Source organism: Bufo gargarizans, chromosome 4 (assembly GCF_014858855.1).
Source record: "Bufo gargarizans isolate SCDJY-AF-19 chromosome 4, ASM1485885v1, whole genome shotgun sequence".
Taxonomy (NCBI): domain Eukaryota; kingdom Metazoa; phylum Chordata; class Amphibia; order Anura; family Bufonidae; genus Bufo; species Bufo gargarizans.
The window spans coordinates 365,966,635-365,986,514 of NC_058083.1; the positions used below are offsets into that span (position 1 = coordinate 365,966,635).

The following is a 19,880-nucleotide window of genomic DNA, read 5'->3' on the forward strand; positions in this document are numbered from 1 at the left end:
GCACTTGCACTTTATATACAAGTAAATATACAGGAAAGAATGTTTCCTAACAATCGTTCCTCTAAAATAGATTTTAACTTCGGTTTTGTGCGTAGTATTGTCAGTCTGTAAGGCCCCTTTCACACGGGCGAGTTTTCCGTGTGGGTGCGATGCGTGCGGTGAACGCACTGCACCCGCACTGAATCCTGACCCATTCATTTCTATGGGACTGTGCACACGAGCGGTGATTTTCACGCATCACTTGTGCGTTGCGTGAAAATCGCAGCATGCTCCTCTTTGTGCGTTTTTCACGTAACGCAGGCCCTATAGAAATGAATGGGAAGCGTGAAAATCGCATAGCATCCGCAAGCAAGTGCGGATGCGGTGCGATTTTCACGCAAGGGTTCTAGGTGACAGTCTATTCACTGTATTATTTTCCCTTATAACATGGTTATAAGGGAAAATAATAGCATTCTGAATACAGAATGCTTAGTATAATAGTGCTGGAAGGGTTAAAAATAATAAAAAGTTAACTCACCTTCTCCTCTTGTTCATGTAGATGCCGGTCTGTTCTTTAGCTGTGGGCTGAAGGACCTGTGGTGACGTCAGATCACATGCTCCATCACCATGGTGATGGACCATGTGATTGGAGCATGTGATCTGACATCACCTCAGGTCATTCAGCCCACAGCTAAAGAACAGACCGGCATCTTACGCGAACAAGAGGAGAAGGTGAGTTAACTTTTTTATTATTTTTAACCCTTCCAGCACTATTATACTAAGCATTCTGTATTCAGAATGCTATTATTTTCCCTTATAACCATGTTATAAGGGAAAATAATACAATCTTCAGAACATCAATCCCAAGCCCGAACTTCTATGAAGAAGTTCGGGTTTGGGTACCAAACATGCGCGATTTTTCTCACGCGAGTGCAAAACGCATGACAATGTTTTGCACTCGCGCGGAAAAATCGCGCATTTTCCCGCAACGCACCCACCTCTTATCCGGGCAAAAAAAATGACGCCCGTGTGAAAGAGGCCTGAAAGTGGCGTACAACTCGGACAACATTGTACCCAGCAGCGACCTAGGAGTCCAAGATGCATTTAGTGTGAGGGGTATGTATGTAGAGTTTTCACACGTGAAGTGGCTTGTAAAAAATAACAAATAAAGTATTTTCTGCAACAAAAAAACTTGCAGTACAAACTGCAATGTGGAATCAGTATAGTCATCATTTTTGGAAAAAAAATAAAAAAAATACCACATATACATTTATATATATATATATATATATATATATATATATATATATATATACATATACACATATATATATATATATATACACACACACACACACACACACACACACACACACACATATACATACACACACACACACTAGGAGATCTGTGTACTGTTTTTTTTTCTTAACTGATCCAATGATTTTAATGGTCAAATCTAGTGAAAAAATTTGCATAAGATAATCAATACCAATAGCATTTCTGTGCACGGACGAATGGTCCATGAATAAAGTAGGACATGTGAATTGGCTCATCGATTTTAGCGTGTCGGTGTTCAGTCTGTTGGTTATGTGAACATCACTTGTCTAAATGAGTTCTTTTACTAGTGCCGACAGTGTCAGAATATGTAGAGGCACACCCTTCCACAAGATGAATAGCAATACAAATTTATGAACAAATGGACAACTTGGCAAAAGGAAAACTGCCACAACGCAGAGCAAGGGTACAGCTAAATGGCGACACTGGTTCCACTGCTCGTCTTGTGGCCACGATGGCAGAGTATCAGTGATCCCATTCATTTGTTGGTCTCAAAAATATCTAGCCATAGCCATGAGTTTCATTGGTCCCAAAATGGTATTTACTATGCCAGACATGGCTGGAGAGCGGAGAGATCCTCACAGAGGGTTTTATAAGACTCTTGTGCAATATAATAACATTCAGAATAGGAGAACAAAAACACCTACCTCACTGTTGTGACCTCGAAGGTTGAAGTTGGTTCTCTGAGGGGTGTTTCGGTCTCTTCGACAATGGCTCAGGGTGAACGTGACGCCTACAACTCCTCTTCCATTGCCTGTAGCTAGCCATCCTTCCTCATAGTAGCGCCTGCGACACACTGGTTTCTCCTTTTCACTTTTTGGAACCCTTCCTTTCCATGAAAGGCATAAAATGTTGGAATCACTGCAAAGAACAGGCCCGTGCTCCACGGATGCATACATGCTTTTACAAAGTTGGGATTTCAGTCCTCCTTGCAAAATTTTTTAAAAATAAATTAAGTCAATAAACCAAGTTCCAAAAGTTGGGTGCATTTAAATAAGACCTAAGAGTTCTCAAAGTGTTAAAGCTGACCTTGAGTACATGAAGCGGTCAGTGCCTATTAAGATCCTCTTAATGCATAGTAACAGTTATTCATGTACAACACAATAATGTAAATTTGGCTTATAAAATTAACCAGCAGTCTGGATTCTTGTCATGAAGGTTGTGTGGTTGTTTTCCCTTTGGACAATCGTGGTTTCTTGCCCCTCTTTTCGCTTTCTTCCACAATGTGACTAGTCATCACGTTACTATGCAAAAATGTATGCAGCCTGAAATTCCAGTTTCAGGATAGCGATAGAGCTGTCCAACAACATCACAGACATTATTCCATAAATTAGAGGATTGTAAAGGTTTCAAGTAATTAAGGCTTAAAGTACAGACACCAGATTCCTCTGGTTGCACAGCAAAACTGCTATAACTCCGTCTTCTAACAGTAATTCACTTTCGGGCAGGCTTTTGCAGCCAAGACATGTTTGCATAAAAAGCAGAAAGAAAAAAAGGCACACAAACTGTGCAAAATTATTTCCAGGCCAATCCTTTTTCCCCCCAAACAGCTTTAATCAGCAGTTGTGTAAAAAGAATGAAATGAAAATGTTACACTGCTATGTCTTTACAGTACAGCGACTGCAGCTGACCTCATAAGAACATTCAAGCCGAGCGATCAGAAATGTCGACAGTCCAAAAGCAGTGATCCTTACTAGGTCCAACAAGACATTTGTGTACAGGTAGAGACTCTCCCATGTCCGCTCAGATGTTGCCACTAGCTAAGAATTTTCCTACTCTTCCTAACACACTGATGCATGAACAATGCATTCATTATCCTTGCCAGTTCAATTTCCCTACTATATTCTGTCCAAGAAAAAAATTTAATCCCAGACTGAAGTGCAATGTGTTACTGCCAATAAAAAAAATTAAAAATAAAAAAGTCATAAATAAATCTGCAGACTGAGAAAAAAAAAAGAAAAAAGAAAAAAAAAATTGTTATATCTTATGAGTGATCTCGCAGGCATTAAAACTAGTTACTGGCACAAGCAACTTGCTGCTTAAAGCCTCTGGTCATTCACAAGGTTGAAGCAGGAGAAAGTAGGCATGTCTCTCCCTTTCAAGAACCAGTCAACCTCCAACTTATGATTAAAATGCTATTTAAGCCATTTGAGGAAGCGAGAAGAGGCGAGCAAAAGACATGGAGGGGGGAAAAAAAAAGTAAATTAATTTCACGACCCAGTTCACACAGTGTGCTGTGAAGTCTATTTGTCAAAAGAATGGCCCGGCTTGCCTCGCCTTATTTCTAACGTGTTCTCTTCCACACCATCAATACACATTAGGCATCGTTATTTACTGCCCTCTGGTCTCTTGACGCATGGACATTTCCTATTTCTTAAGTATATATGTTTTGGGGTCTGTATTATTCACTGATGCTTTGCACATTCAGCTAGGATAATCCTACTGGGGGGGGGGGGGGTGATTTTAATTTAATATTTTACTTCTGGAACAGTTTTATCACAATCCAGCTATGTTTCTGTTATTCTGCTTCAGTTCTTCAAGTTATTTTGGAAATGGCACTCCAGTCTAGCAGTTGGGAATGACGGTGGAAATGGCCTGATGAAGTTGAAGGTGTGCATGGCTGCCCACACAGCGTCAACAATAGGATGTAATAAAGTTGGCTTTGACAGTGTTGCGTTGTAGGGAATTTTGAGGAGTCGTGTTCGACAGGGTGCAACCTTGTGGCTGCCTGCAAAAAAAACACACAAAAAAAAGTGTTACAAAAAGTCAATTATTTGTAGGATAAACAATCTTCTACCATGAATTCACCAACTTCAGATAGGACCCAGTTATCATATGCTTATTAAACCCTCATACTTATAAAGCAACCTGATATTAAGTGTGTTGGATTTGCATGCAAATGTGAAATTACATTCAGTATTCTGCTGCAGATGTGGCCCAAGGATTAGGCCCAACAGCTCGAAAAAACTATATTATATAGTTGACCAAGGTCTTTTTACCATAATAGCGGAGACATTTATGATGCATAATGGAACAGCTCAACCACCCAGATCGTGCTTATATATTTACATTTATCAAAAAATAAAAAGGATTAGTCAAACAGCAAAAGCACATGGAAAGCAAAAGACTATACCTCAGGATGTTGGCTCTAGATAAATATTAAAATCACACTAAGTATTTTCTTCGGTATTCAACTGGCCTTTTACATGGGTTGAGGATCGGGAATGTAAAAAGCTCACACCCAGTCACTGCCCCGTGAAAGCATGCCACCATTCACCCCAAAAATGGGCAAATGCTTGCTTTTTTGAGTACTACATGTTTTACAGGGTACCAAAACTCCTCGTTTGCCAGACCACATCACCCTGTGTAGACAATATTCAAACTGAAAGGAGGGTGAACCAATCATTCTTCCTCCATTCAGTTTGCAGACTGTGTGAAAGGTCCTTTTAAAATGTGTTACCAAAACTTTAATCTGCCACTTAAAACTATATAGCAACAAATATCCTTTATTTTCAGATTTTTTTTCATTGTATTTCCTGAATACGATAATGGGGGTGGCCATCTTGCATAAGCTATTCTTAACAGCATTTATTAAGCTGTAAGAAAAGTACTTTACGGCCGCCACATAGTCCATAGACACAATGGTCAGGACCCTATTGACTTCTATGGGAGAATTTTCTAGCCATGCTCTGTGACCTGTGCAGAGGTCATTGCACAAGGAAAGAATAGATAAGCTTTGACAGTCGCCCACTGTGAATGATACATCTGTCTTATCTATACATGGAGGTGATATCATTACAGGCAGGATCAGAATGACAGATTAGCAGGTAACTGCAGTAAGGTGATCTGTACAGACCAAGAAGATGCGCCAATTATTGTGGCTTAGTGGCCATTGCAAAAACTGCAGGATTTTATGGGTTTTGTTTAAATAGATATTGACATGGAAAATTAAAAACGACATCAATAATGCTTAAAAAAATATGTTTAACATAAAAACTATTAAACGAGTAATTTTCTGAGAACACATTTCCTTTAATCAAGTGCAGATTGTCCTGCATCGCCTGGTTAACTAGGAACCTTGTATCACTGGCATATTTATTAGCTTCTACAACTAAACACTGGTATATCTGTAAGGTTCTGTTTATTCGGGTGGCTCCCATCAGGGAGTACAGTATTCAGGATGAGAAGAACGGTGCGGTCTGCAGCACTATATCTGTCATAAAAAATACCAGAGCCTAAACAGATGCAACTAAAATCAATGGGGTCACATTAGTGTCCATTTGAACACAGTGATCATGGTTTCATTCAACCGAAGTGATGATACTAGTATGAAAAGAACCTTGTTCATTATATTCACACAAACACAGGGCAGGGAAAAGCAATAAAAATTATAATTTACAATTATCATCTCTGCTGCATTATTACTACTGTGCCAACATGGAAATAAGGGTACGCTAGGCTTCAGCTAAATTATGACTTCTGACATCTTATGGCTGCTGGAGCCTGTGGCAAGCCAACAAAAGCTCTGTGTAACAGCTGCTAGCTCTACACGAACTACAGTTATATCCAGGAACATAGTATGGTCTACGTACCCATATATCAGTGTCATACATGACAGCCCACTTTTATGTGCACAGAAACTTTCTTCCCTTGTAGTATAAAATAATTAAAGTTGGGTTTCAAATAAGACAGGTTATCGCTCATAGGTCTGTATAGAATTTATTATTTATTTATTTTATACACTTATATAGCGCTACTATATTCCGTAGCGCTTTACAGACATTAGCAACCAACTGTCCCCAATGGGGCTCACAATCTAAGGTCCCTATCAGTATGTCTTTGGAGTGTGGGAGGAAACCGGCGTACCCGGAGGGAACTCACGCAAACATGGGGAGAACATACAAACTCCATGCAGATGTTGTCCTTGGTCTGATTCGAACCTAGAACCCCAGCGCTGCAAGGCACCAGTGCTAACCACTGAGCCCACCGTACATGCTTAGAATTAAGAATTCTGGAGCGCAGTTTGTAAAACTGTACACAGTTTGGTTGTTCCTCTCTTGTTCTTCCTGGGACATATCTCACTGTGAAAAATGTATCAAGCCCTGCTCTTCAGAATTCTGGCATAAAAAAATCCCAAAATAGGGCTTTTGTGACTTTTTGGGGACACTTGCACAAACATTTGTGGAGTTTTGCATTTTCACATCCCTCACTCCAGTTTTGAAAAGAGAGAAGGAAAGAATGTGGTTATCTATGTTCATTTGTTTCATTTAGAATTATCACTTCCAGTCTTTGGGGTGCTTTTTACTAGCAGTTTTCTGCACTTTTAGTGGCATTTTGCAGCTTTTTGTGCAGTAAAAACTCTAGCTTCAGATGAAGGTTTATGGGATATATGAAATACAGGACACAAACATTTTTTTGCTCCAGGCATTTTTGTTCATTAAGTGCCAATTTTTCTTCTTACTTCTTTTCAAAAATGCAGCACGCTGTAGAACTTGGTATTTTTCCAGGTGTTTTGCAAATACCTTCTCTATAGGAAAAAAAATGCCATGAAGAAAACGCTAGTGGTAAGCCAAAATTATGCAAAAGATTCCAGAAAAACTCCACTTCCTTTTTTCCCACTCACAAAAAAGCCGACACCAAAATCATGTGTGTGGTGAGGTTTAAAAAGTTCAATTTTTTTTTGCAAACTCACTTCAATTGGGAGTGGCAAAAAATAGAAATAAAAAAAACTGTAGTATTTATTGGTCCATATTGCCTCCTTTCCAGCCTTGATTCATTATACACTGCTTGTATCAGGGGGTTATGACCACCCTTCAATCCAGTAGCAGTGGCCATGATTGCACACTGTAGGAAAAAGCACCGATCTCTCTGCCAGCCAGGACAGTGGGAGCACACATAGGCACGCATGCACAGCAGCTCCTGTCCTGGTCATTTCGTATCTGCGCTGAAGCAGTGGGCATAACCCCTGTATAAGAGCAGCGTATAATACGAAAAAAGAATCAAGCGAGCAAAGGAGGCAATATGGTCAATCACAATACATTTGTAAGTGCCTTCTATTAACCTTGTCTACAACATAAGTGTCATTTGCTGAAGTGATGCAACCTCTATAGAAATGACAAATTTAACAGTGTGCAACATTTGATACGTCTGGCACAAAGCATGCTAAAGCAGACTCGAGTAAAATGGACTTCAAGTATCCCCCTGATGATAAATTACCTCCTATGTCTGCCACTATGCAATCAGTGCATCTGAAAAGGTTATATGTGGTATAAAATATAAGAAAAATTTGTTTTTTTTTGTTTAGTTTTTTTTATGTTTACTTCACTTTATTATTTTCAAAAAGTGTCAATCTTGCGCAAGAAGCACACGAGCATTAAATCGACAAAATTACATTATACCAATAAAGGATCACGCAGGATCCACAATGTCAGTGACAATCAGTATAAACAAAATGGTACAAGTAAGCATACAACACTATAAAAATGTAGAGAATATACTCAAACGGCATTGTACATACCATACATCAAAATTAGGAATCTAGTACCTCACCCCTAGAAACCCTACAGAAATCAAGGAAAGACAAAACGCATGTAACATTCATAGATGATATACCTCCCTGTAAAGAGCCTTGGGGGGGGGGGGGGGGAGAAAAAAAAAGAAGAAGAGCAAACAGATCTGTGAACGGGAAGTAATCTATATATGATGTATTGGTAATCAAATGGCTAGCGTAAAAGAATGGAATATAAGAAGCAAGCTGCAAAACTATTATTCCCCAGGTCTCGTCCCCTCCCCTGTGTTACCGAGTTCCCCTAATAGCCTTGAGAAATCAGAAGAGTGGATAAAATCCACCAAAGAATTCCATCTACCATAGAAAAGACTCTCCGTGCCCTGCGAAAGTGCTGTAATTTCTTTTATTCTTAAACATCTGAGTTCGGACGCCCATGCACAGAGAGAGGAAGCCTCCACCTTCTTCCACTGGCGCGGAATTACCATACGTGCTGCTATCAGAAAGAACCGTATCGGATTTTTCTTAATACTAGCTATCGATAGTGATAGAAGAGCAATCTTAGGGGAGTTGGGAACAGTTTTACCTGTGAATTTGTTGCAAATGAGGAACACCTGGTCCCAATTTTTTTTTATTATTGGACACTGCCACCATATATGTAGCATTGAACCCACCTCCGAATTGCATCTCCAGCACAGATTAGAGACATTCGGGAACATCTTGCTTAGGCCTCTTTCACACTTGTGTTGTCCGGATCCGGCGTGTACTCCACTTGCCGGAATTACACGCCGGATCCGGAAAAACGCAAGTGTACTGAAAGCATTTGAAGACGGATCCGTCTTCAAAATGCTTTCAGTGTTACTATGGCACCCAGGACGCTATTAAAGTCCTGGTTGCCATAGTAGTAGTGGGGAGCGGGGGAGCAGCATACTTACCATCCGTGCGGCTCCCGGGGCGCTCCAGAATGACGTCAGAGCGCCCCATGCGCATGGATGACGTGTCCATGCGATCACGTGATCCATGCGCTTGGGGCGCCCTGACGTCACTCTGGAGCGCCCCGGGAGCCGCACGGATGGTAAGTATGCTGCTCCCCGCTCCCCACTACAGTTTACCATGGCTGCCAGGACTTTAGCGTCCCGGCAGCCATGGTAACCATTGAGAAAAAGCTAAACGTCGCATCCGGCAATGCGCCGAAACGACGTTTAGCTTAAGGCCGGATCCGGATCAATGCCTTTCAATGGGCATTCATTCCGGATCCGGCCTTGCGGCAAGTGTTCCGGATTTTTGGCCGGAGCAAAAAGCGCAGCATGCTGCGCTATTTGCTGCGGCCAAAAAACGTTCCGTTCCGGAACGGAAGACATCCTGATGCATCCTGAAGGACGGACTGTCCATTCAGAATGCATTAGGAAAATCCTGATCAGTATTCTTCCGGCATAGAGCCCCGACGACGGAACTCTATGCCGGAAGACTATAACGCAGGTGTGAAAGAGCCCTTAGAGTCGAGGGGCAATAATACCATCTGGATAGAATCTTATAGTTCTTCTCCTTCGCATGTGCAGCTATAGACAATCCATGAGAGAGAGTGTACACACCTTCAGGACATCCTCCGTTGATAAGGATAGCCGTAGGTCAGACTCCCACTTTTTAAAGAACGGGGCTAAATCAGGACTACTACAGTCCATTAGAGGCCCATACAACTGTGAAATGAGCTTGTAATGAACATCAGGCTTCACATAGATATTGTCAAAAGCTGTCATATCTGGACATGACCCTTGGTCGAATAAGCTGTGTATGAAAGACTTTATCTGGGCATATGCAAGCCACGTGGAGCCATTCCGCCTATCATCAGGTACAAGAGCACCATAATTTTGCAAGCGTTTTTGTATCATAGCGTCCCGGATCCTAGGACATTGGGATTTGTGCCAAATCAGAAAATTAAGTGCCCTTTCTCCTACCATGAAACCAGGGTTACTTGATGATTGGGGTCATAGGACCTATTTTGTGCGAAATCTGAAACTTCGAGGTCCAATAATCCCAGCAGGCCAAGGCGTGTCTCACCAAGAAAGGCCAACCCTCTTGGGCTGGGCGGTTGGTAAGCCATGGTGCTACCGATAAATCTATTGGGGAGAGCTCCATCTCCATCTTAATCCAAAGTTTCGGGGAGTCTCTATCTGACCAGTTTATGATCCTCATCACCAATGCTGATGCATGATATACCTTAAGATCTGGTAGACCCAGCCCTCCCCTATCCCTATGTTTAGTCAGCACCCCAGAACCAATCCTAACCCTACCTGAATTCCAAACGAATCGATTAATGGCCCTCTGAAGAACCACAAAATATCCCCTTGGTACACTTATTGGGACAGTTTGAAAAAGATACAGAAATCTCGGAAGAATGTCCATCTTAACGACCCCGAGATGTGCTTCAAAGAGAATTTCTGTAAATCTTCCAATAAAATCTTCCAATACTTTCTTCTGTAAGGGTAAGTAATTAAGAGGATAGAGTAGATGGAGCTGTTTTGGGATCTGTAATCCTAAATATGTTATACTAACGCTCTGCATTGAAAGGGAAAATTGCTTTGAATTTGGGAAGCTACCTCCGTCGGGAGTGAAATATTGAGCATCTCACTTTTAGTGGGATTCATTTGAAAATTACTCAGTAGGCCGAACCTTTGGAATTCTTGTAGGATAGATGGGACAGCGACGTGAGGATTTGAAACATACATAAAGAGGTCGTCAGCGTACAGTGCCAATTTATGGTGCGCACTCCCCAATTGTATGCCTGTAACATCTGGGTTAGCTCGTAATGCATTAGACAGATGCTCCATTACTATCACATACAATAAGGGAGAGAGCGGACAACCTTGCCGAATCCCATTTTTTATGTAGAAAGAGGAGGCTAGTATACCATTGGTTCTCACTCTGGCAGTGGGAATTGTATATAAAGCACCAATTTTCCCTATTACCGTAGGTGTGAGAGACGTGGATCTGGTTTGAAACATTATTGCTGTAGTACACATTTTTGTCCACAAGATGGCCGAAAGCCAGATGTTTGAGCCATGTGTGCATTCTTTTGTTTAAGGTAAATAAGGTTGGGGGAAGAGGGGGATTACATTACAGTTTCCAAATATACCTATGAACACAGTTGTAGTTGCTGAAACCACTCCTATCAGGTTAAGGAGCCAATAGTCTCTTCTTAAGGAACACCCCTTTGTGATGTCATGTCTGCTATTTAAATCAATGTAATGTGAATAAAGGGGCGCGTCTCTTCTACCATGGCTGAGGGAAGAGAGAAGATGCTTTCATGAAACCACCTAGTGTGTCTGGTCTCATTATAAAGCAGTATGGCATACACATACTAATACTTCTCATTGATTTGGCACCACACAAAGAAGAAGGAAAGCGCATGAATTGCGATGACAAATTGGCGCCCAACGTGGGGCAGACAGCTTGCGTAACTTCCGATTCAAACGCCAGGAGAGGACTTGCGCAAAACCATCAGACGAGGCATAAACTGCAGTAAAGGTAAGAAGCTTTTATTCTTACAACCTCCTCTGAGTCTTTTGCCCAGGTGTTTTCTCAAGAGTTGAATTGGTGTTATCGCGATATAAGGGTTCAAATTATAGCTGATCTGTCCGTTAGAAAGAACCTGTTGAAATATTCCTTCTTTGTGTGGTGGAACATACTGAAACTAAACGGAAGTTGTTAGACAGCTGAGTCGGATATCCTGTGACGTAGAATTGGATCCCAGCCCAGATTCTGACGAGAATCTGGAGGAAAGGGTTAACACCAATTGTCATGGGCAATTGGCAGTTATTAAGGTTTTGTATCCCGGTGAATTGACTAGGGGTCTTCACTTTGAGAGATTGTGGGTTCAATACTATTATATCATTTGAGCTTTGTGCAACTGCACTTAAGTTAGTGGGTTCGGTGGCGATTACTTATAGTAATCGGATACCGTTTGAGCTTTGTGCAACTACGCTAAGTTTGCGGGTTTGATAAGTAGCAATTGTTTGAGCTTTGTGTAACTACAATAATGGGAAATTCTAATGTTGCAGGACAGAGTGAAAACAGCAGCTCAGTTGATGAAAGAAATAAAGGAAACGTTTCAGTTAGGAATAAAAGTTGAAAGCATTCGGTCATACTAAGTAGCAGCGATTTCCGGTATTAACCGGAAATACGTAGTATTGTGTAAGAGTTCCCCCTAGAGGCTGCATATCGAAACTAAAGTTGCAGTTATGAAGTTAAAATCGTTCATGTGTGCAATTGAGATGCCAGAAACCGGTAGATTAAATGAAAGTTTGTGGATAAGTGTATTGAAGGAAAACAGACGTTGGTTGAAGGATTATAATAGGCTGGTGCATACTGAGTTATGGTGGAAAGTGTCTATGGAAGTGACTGAGAGAAATTGAAGTAAGTTGGAGAAATGATGAGCATTTCTTATTGCAAGATGGAGGATTTTGAATCATACAGAGAACAAAGAAGTTGCCATGAGGCATCCCTTCCCCCACCACATCTGTTGTAACTTTAAAAAGTAATCCTGGGTCTTCTTCTGTCAGCCCTCCTCTACACCATGTACTGGAATGTGCTCTCAAAAAGAACTCCTCCCATCTGTATTCACATCCCCCTCTGTGCTCAGTAATTCAACTCCCCTCCATATGGGGGTTGGGGGGGGGGGGGGGCTGGTAATTAGTAATGCATCTGCAGACTGTGAAGATAATAAAGTGTGTTGTTTGTGGATCTCAAAGACAGGACACAATTCCTATCATAGTTCCCAGCACTGGATTAGATCTGGTGATGTCTGCCAATAACCTTTCCAGATTGTATGTCCCAACAGTTACAAATGTGCCTGCAGAGATAATTCCTATGATGCCAATTGGAAGTGTCCAATCCTATCAATCTAAGGTTGCACCCATTCTTAGTCCTTATTCAGATATGAGTGAAAGTGTAGGGATCTCTGCATCATTGTATGATGTCTGACATCTCCCACACCCAGTAGTAACATCAATTTTGTCATGATGAATAGAATTCCCAATTTATAGGACTTACTTATGCTGCCCATAGAGAATTAACAACCCAGAATCAAATACTGGATTTAGTATTCTATACAATATACTAATGCAATTCCTACTGCTCTCACCAATTAATTGCCATCTTAAGGGTGTGCAAAATTAGATCCAACTATTCTGCTGCATCTGGAGGGGGAGTAGTAGTAGTAGGGCCTTCTGGGAGTAATAAATAAAATACTTTCCCACCTCTGTAAATAAAAATTCAAATAACTGCCTCCAATTAATAACCACATTTTTGAGTTTCTGGTAGATAATTTCAGGTTCTTGGAAGATGGATCATTTCGGACAGGATATGCTGTTCCTACTTAATCTGATGTTGTCAAGAAAGAACCACTCGCTCCAGCAATGTTAGTGCAGGAGACAGAGCTGAAGACACTCACTGAGGTTGGTAAGATGGCTGAGGGTAAGACTACTAACATCCAGGTATGCCTTCAGTATCACTCATTATTATGGTCTAATCTGGTGAAGCAGAGATTTTGTTGGATCCATGGGTAAACCCATCAATAATGAATGCTGAGTGTATGAATGCCCTGATGCTGCCTGAGAAGGTAGAGGCTAAGCTATTACCTGAAGTCCACGCTGAGTGGAAGTCTGTGTGATACAGGATGGCTTAGGGCCAGTGGACTTCCAAAAAGTTTGCCTTTTTCAGATACAGGTTACAAAGGCTGAAAGGAAACATCAAAGGATAAAGGTAGAAGTGATGATTGGACTCTGGAGAGTTGGTAATAAACTCTTCCTTCAGAGGGCACTCTACCTAAAGAGGATGGATTTAGAACATGGGCAAATCAAGGAGGTGTGATTGGGTTCTGTGGTGGATGGCTCCTGGGTTCAACAATGCTGCCACTAGGTTAGTTGATGAATACTGTAATAATGATGGGAGAACTATGGGAGTTCCAGGAAGGCATATGCCCAGGTCATCTTACCCATTTCAGAGACTGCGGATTGACTACATTCAGAACAAAGGTGGAACAGTGTGAATACGTCTGTGTCTATATTGATCTCTTTCCAGGATATTCAGAGATTTGGCCTGTAGCAAAGGCTACAGCTAAAAGATATTGACTGAGGTGAGAGTACCTACCCCTGGGGCTTTTCTCCATCCGGTACACATCTAACCGGAAGATATGTCTAAGTCCTTATGAAGTACTCTTTGAGAATGCTCCTGGATTAGATGTCTATTTCCCCAATAATTCCAGATGCAGCATAGTAGTTTTCCAAAATTATGTTGTCTGTTGCACAAATGAATTGTCTAATGTATATTTCCAAGTTTTTGTAGTTTCCTAGAATCCAGACTGTATAGAAGCGATTCATTATTTACAATCAGGAGATTGGGTAGTGGTGAAACGAGAGACGGGTGGAAGGTCAGAGCTACGGTTTGAAGATCTACATCAAGTCCTGATAACCGCAACTGCTGTCGAATTGCAAGGAGAAACCGGTCGTATTGCAATCAAGTGCCAGGACTATAAGAGCCATAATGTTTTGTTTCATGTCATATTGTTTGTTTCATATTGTACAAAAGGGAAATCACAGTCAAATCAAATTCCAACAGTTATATTGTCAAGATGAGTCAGGAACAACTAGGTTGACTTTTGCAGTATAGTGGACTGTAAGACAGATGACAGATAGGACACTTGGTTTTGGTCTGATAAGTACATCTGTGTGACTGGAACTGACCCAGTCTATGGTAATTGTGTTTAGATATGACCATACCAACTGTGGATATTGCAAAGGATGACTGTCCTGAAGGGAACACCACCAAACAGTTGTAAACATGATGAGTGTAATCCTCTGTTCCTGTCCATTACAAATCCTATCCAACAGGATTTGGGGATATATGTGTTAGGAGCCTGTGTAAGTGACAAAGATCCCCTAGGCAAATCTAGAATGTTGGTGAGGGAGAAACCTCAAAGTTCAGTCGTATCTGTGGCTCCTACGTCCTTACCTATAATTGACAATTAAATATTTGGCCTATTTAAAAATATGACAAACTGGCCTTAGAAACAGGATTTTATACAGGAAAGCCCTTTGGTGTTTTCCCTCCAGGATATTGTTCTTACATAATTTAGCTGAATGAGTTTACTCTGACAGTTGGTTTATGAACGCAGATATCTGGTGATTGTGTGGAGATTTGAAACTCCGACCCAGGATGCAGGTGGAATGAAGTGGCCAATGTACCCTGATCAAGTACTGATGCCATTTGTTCTATTCTCACCTCCTGAGTGGGATCAAATCAGAAAACAATGTCCGGTCAAGACAAAAGAGGTCACTCCTACATCCTTTGACTCACGTGTATACATGGATGCCATAGGAGTCTGTAGTAGAGTTTCTGACTAATTTAAAGCAAAAAGTCAGATAGTTGCAGGATTTGAGTCATTAACTCCCATGATTAGTAAAAAAAAAAAAAAAAATTGGATTGGGTTAACATATCTATTGTCATCAACAGATTTGTGAATTACACCTGTGATGCTGTGAAGGGAATGGTGGAACAACTGAGCTCTTTTCCGGTGATGACTCTACAGAACCGACTGGTCCTTGACAGCAGAAAAAGGAGGGGTCTACAGGAACTGCTGCATCTACATCCCGGACAACATTGCCTCTGATGGAAGGATCACCAAGGATCTGAGGGAATTGATGGACTTTATCAAATGAACTGATGGAAAAACTTATGAAATTAATATCATGGCCGAATAATGTTTTGGAAACTGATTCAGCAACTACAATGCGTTTAGAATTTGGTTTTAACAGGCTGCCATATAGTTCTACATTTTAGGAAAATTGTTTTTAAAAACGTAAAATACATCCATGCCCATACTCTGTATGTGTGCTGTGCCCCTGTCAAAGACAAAAATGATTCCATCCTGAAGTAAATAAAACCTTGTTGATGGTTGCGGGGTAAATAGGACAAGGTGAAGGCAAACCCGAAAGGGAGTTGAGGGGACCTGGTGAAGCAATAAGGAAAGTCCAGCTCTTCGCTGTTTAGGGCGTTGGGAGAGTACCTCACTTTGCCTGTTCACCTTTGGTCTATTTCCCGCAAAAGGAGGGATTTGTGAGAGACGTGGATCTGGTTTGAAACATTATTGCTGTAGTACACATTTTTGTCCACAAGATGGCCGAAAGCCAGATGTTTGAGCCATGTGTGCATTCTTTTGTTTAAGGTAAATAAGGTTGGGGGAAGAGGGGGATTACATTACAGTTTCCAAATATACCTATGAACACAGTTGTAGTTGCTGAAACCACTCCTATCAGGTTAAGGAGCCAATAGTCTCTTCTTAAGGAACACCCCTTTGTGATGTCATGTCTGCTATTTAAATCAATGTAATGTGAATAAAGGGGCGCGTCTCTTCTACCATGGCTGAGGGAAGAGAGAAGATGCTTTCATGAAACCACCTAGTGTGTCTGGTCTCATTATAAAGCAGTATGGCATACACATACTAATACTTCTCATTGATTTGGCACCACACAAAGAAGAAGGAAAGCGCATGAATTGCGATGACATAGGGCCTAAGCCAATTTGTTTCAGCGCTGCAATCATAAATTCCCAATTAACTCGGTCGAACGCTTTTTCAGCGTCGACTGAGAATAAACAGAGAGGAACCCCCCTACTTTTAGCCCTAGAGATGAGGTTAATCGTGCAAATAGTATTATCCCTGGCTTCTCTACCAGGTACAAACCCTACTTGATCGCCGTGGATAACACCAGGGAGAATTCTATTAAGACGATTCACTAAAAGTTTGGAATATATTTTAATGTCGCAGTTGATCAGGGATATGGGATGATAATTAGTGCAAACTTTTGGGTCTTCATTAGGTTTCGGTATTACGACTATATGAGCCACCAGGGACTGTCTAGGAAATGGACAAGGAGGAGAGATGCTATTGAATACCCTTAAAAGAAAAGGCGATAATAGTTCTTTAAAGTCCTTAAAAAAGGGTGCAGTAAAACCATCTGGACCAGGGCTTTTACCCCCTTTTAGTGACTTCAAAACTTCTCCCATCTCCTGTTCCAAAAAATCTTCTTCAATTTCTGTTCCCTTTTCTATGGGTATCGTGGGAAGAGCTGTATCCTCCATATTTGTATTTATTCGGTCAGCAAACGCCTCTGCAGGCATGTCCGCAAATTGTCCCCGGATATTATATAGACCCTCGTAGTACCCTTTGAAGGTTTCCGCTATTTGTCTTGGATGATGCATCAGAGCACCACTAGCATCCAATATATTTGGAATGAAGCTAGCCTGTTGTCGAGGGTGTATATAATGCGCTAGCGCCTTCCCGGGTTTATTGGAATGCGCAAATAAATAGCTGCAAAACCGCTCAGTGTTCCTGAAAACAGAGGCAGAGAGTAACACCTTAAGTTGGTCTCTAGCCGCCGTAAGTTCAGAAAGAACGTGTGGATCCAGTGATTGCTTGTGTGATTGCTCCAGATCGGCTATCTGCCGCAAAAGTTGCCGAATCTTTGCTCCCGTCTCTCTTTTGAGTCTGGCACCATGGCTTACCAAAACGCCCCGCAACACACATTTCAACGCTTCCCACTGTAAGGGGAGGGCCGTGTCATCTAGTGAGTGATTCTCAATAAATTGTCTGACTCTAGATCAGCCCTACATACACTATCCCTCAAAAGGGTCTCATTTAGCCTCCATGTCCACTCTTTAGCTACCAGGTCCGGTAATTCTAGAGACAGAAATATTGGTGCGTGATCTGACCAAAGTCGGGTGCCTATGTGTGGGTTAGAAGAAAGGGACAACGCATGATGAGATTTCAGGAATCTATCTAATCTGCTGTAGGATTGGTGCGCCGGGGAAAAGTCTTTAAAAATCTTTATCCTTAGGATAGAGTATCCTCCAAACATCAACTAACTGTCTGGCATGTAGCAGTTGTTTAGATCTGTTAATTGTCGAATAGGGAACCAAAGTTCTGCCCGAAGAGGAGTCCAGAGCGGGCTCCATGATCATGTTGAAGTTACCACCCAACAGCACCAATCCCTCAGCAAAGGCATCCAACTTAGTGAGAATACCTGATAGAGCTCTGCTTTGTCTGGTATTTGGCAGGTAGAGATTCCCAATGGTGCACACTCTCATGGATTCGCAGCTTCAGGAACAGGAACCGACCCAGAGGATCCAATTGCGACTCTAAAAAGGTATAAGGCAGTGATTTATGAAGAGCAACTGAAACGCCTTTAGACTTAGAATCCGGATTAGTGCTATGGACCCAAAAAGTGTAATGTTTTGACAGGATCTTTGGAACCTGCTCTCTTTTGAAATGTGTTTCCTGCAGCAGCAGAATTTGCACCCTCTCCCTGTGCATGCCGTATAAAACCCCTGAGCGCTTTTCCGGGGTATTGAAACCTCGAACGTTTAGAGAGGTCAATTTCATGTTAGGCGGCCCCACCATATTGAGAAACTCAGATTGTACCCTAGGCTATATTCAAAAGTGCAGCAGAGGGGGATAGTCAAGGGTTCGCACAAACCACCCCAAGAGTACCTTGCGTAATGAGGAGGTCTGGCAGTCACCGACTATCCAGGCAGGAAGGTAAAAGTAAAAGGGAAGGAAGGAAAAAGGAAAGAGATAGAAAGGGGTGAGTTGCAATATCAGGTAACTGTCCCAAGTAGAGGGACAGACTCGTCCTATACCAAATAGAACGAAGGTTACAATAGGAGACGGACTTCCAATGACGGACCAAGGAAGCCGCCACAGGGCTGAGGAGCCCTGAGAGCCCCAACTAATAGATGAACATGAAAACAATCACATACAACTTTCATTATCTAGCAAAGCATTTCTGTAACACTAAGCTTCAGGTAAACTAAACTCTGTAAACCTAAGAAAAAAAAATATAGGAAAGTTGGCCGTAGGCATGAGAGTAACACAATCGAAGAGAAGAAAGCATAAGTGCACATTTCAATCTCCCCAAATAAACACTTATTTCTGAGGGTGTCCCTGGAATAGCATGAGAGACGAATACTTATACGACTCAGCCTCAGGTTTTACGTTGACGCTGGCTGCAGAGGATGCATCCTACCTGAAGCCGCTCTTCTAAGGTGCCCGCTTGAGGACCGAGATAGCAGAGCTGGAATGACCTGCCAGTCAGGTAGATGAACTGGTGGTAAGTTCAATGCAGACAGGAACATGTCCAGGTCGTCAGGATCCCGCAGTTCCACACGGTGACCATTCTTACAGACCACTAGTTGAAATGGGAACCCCCAGGAATATGGAATATCCTTAGACCTCAAGAGGTCCAGTAAGGGCTTAAGTGCCCTCCTCTGGGCTAAGGTGTTCCTGGATAAGTCCTGAAGAATAGTCAGCGTGGCACCGTCGAAATCAATTGTAGAAAGGTTGCGCGCCTTCTTCATTCACCGAATAATAGTGTAGACCGCAGAGCACGTCTCTGGGCCTAGAGGGGTCTGAACTGATGGGGGCTAAAGCCCTGTGCTCTCTGTCCATTTCCAACCGGTCTGTGACAGGTTCCCCCAGGATGATGCTAAAGAGACCTTGCAAGGTGGGTATCAAGTCCTCCGTCTTAGTGGCCTCTAACCTTGATGTTATTCCATCTGTTACGGTTTTCAATATCATCGTGAAGATGGTAAAGGTGACCAATGTGACGATCTCTAACTTCCCCTTGAATCATAAGCTCATCCACCTGAGCAGCTGTGTGATCATGCAGGGACGCCACCTCCTCCAGCTTTTTTTCAACAGCTTTCACATTAGACTTGATCGTGGACAACCCCTGCTTGTATGAGTTTTCTAGGCGCTCCACATATTTTTCAATTTCTTGCTTGGTGGGGAGGAGTTTAATATACTCCCTTATGTCCCAGCTTTCCCTGGAATTCTCTCCATCTGCCATTTCCACTGGACCAGGGGATTTTGCTGTCGCATAGCAGTGCTGAGGAGATGAGGCCTCGTCCCAAGATGGCTTCTGCCTTGTGGTGCCGCCACGCAGATGATTCTGCTTGGACCGGAGCGAGTCAGGTGAGCGACTTGCCGCGTTACGACTCTGGGTCT

General features: G+C 42.1%; 1 protein-coding gene across 2 annotated transcripts in view; it reads right to left on the reverse strand.

Annotated features, from left to right (window-relative positions):
- Positions 1 to 19,880, reverse strand: part of TULP4 (TUB like protein 4) — a 379,716-nt gene that overhangs the window by 288,031 nt on the left and 71,805 nt on the right. For both annotated transcript variants that reach the window (XM_044288804.1, XM_044288805.1), the window contains one exon: positions 1,965 to 4,045. In XM_044288804.1, the coding sequence (XP_044144739.1) occupies positions 1,965 to 2,216 (252 nt within the window). In that variant the 5' untranslated portion in view covers positions 2,217 to 4,045. The remainder of the gene's footprint in view (positions 1 to 1,964; positions 4,046 to 19,880) is intronic.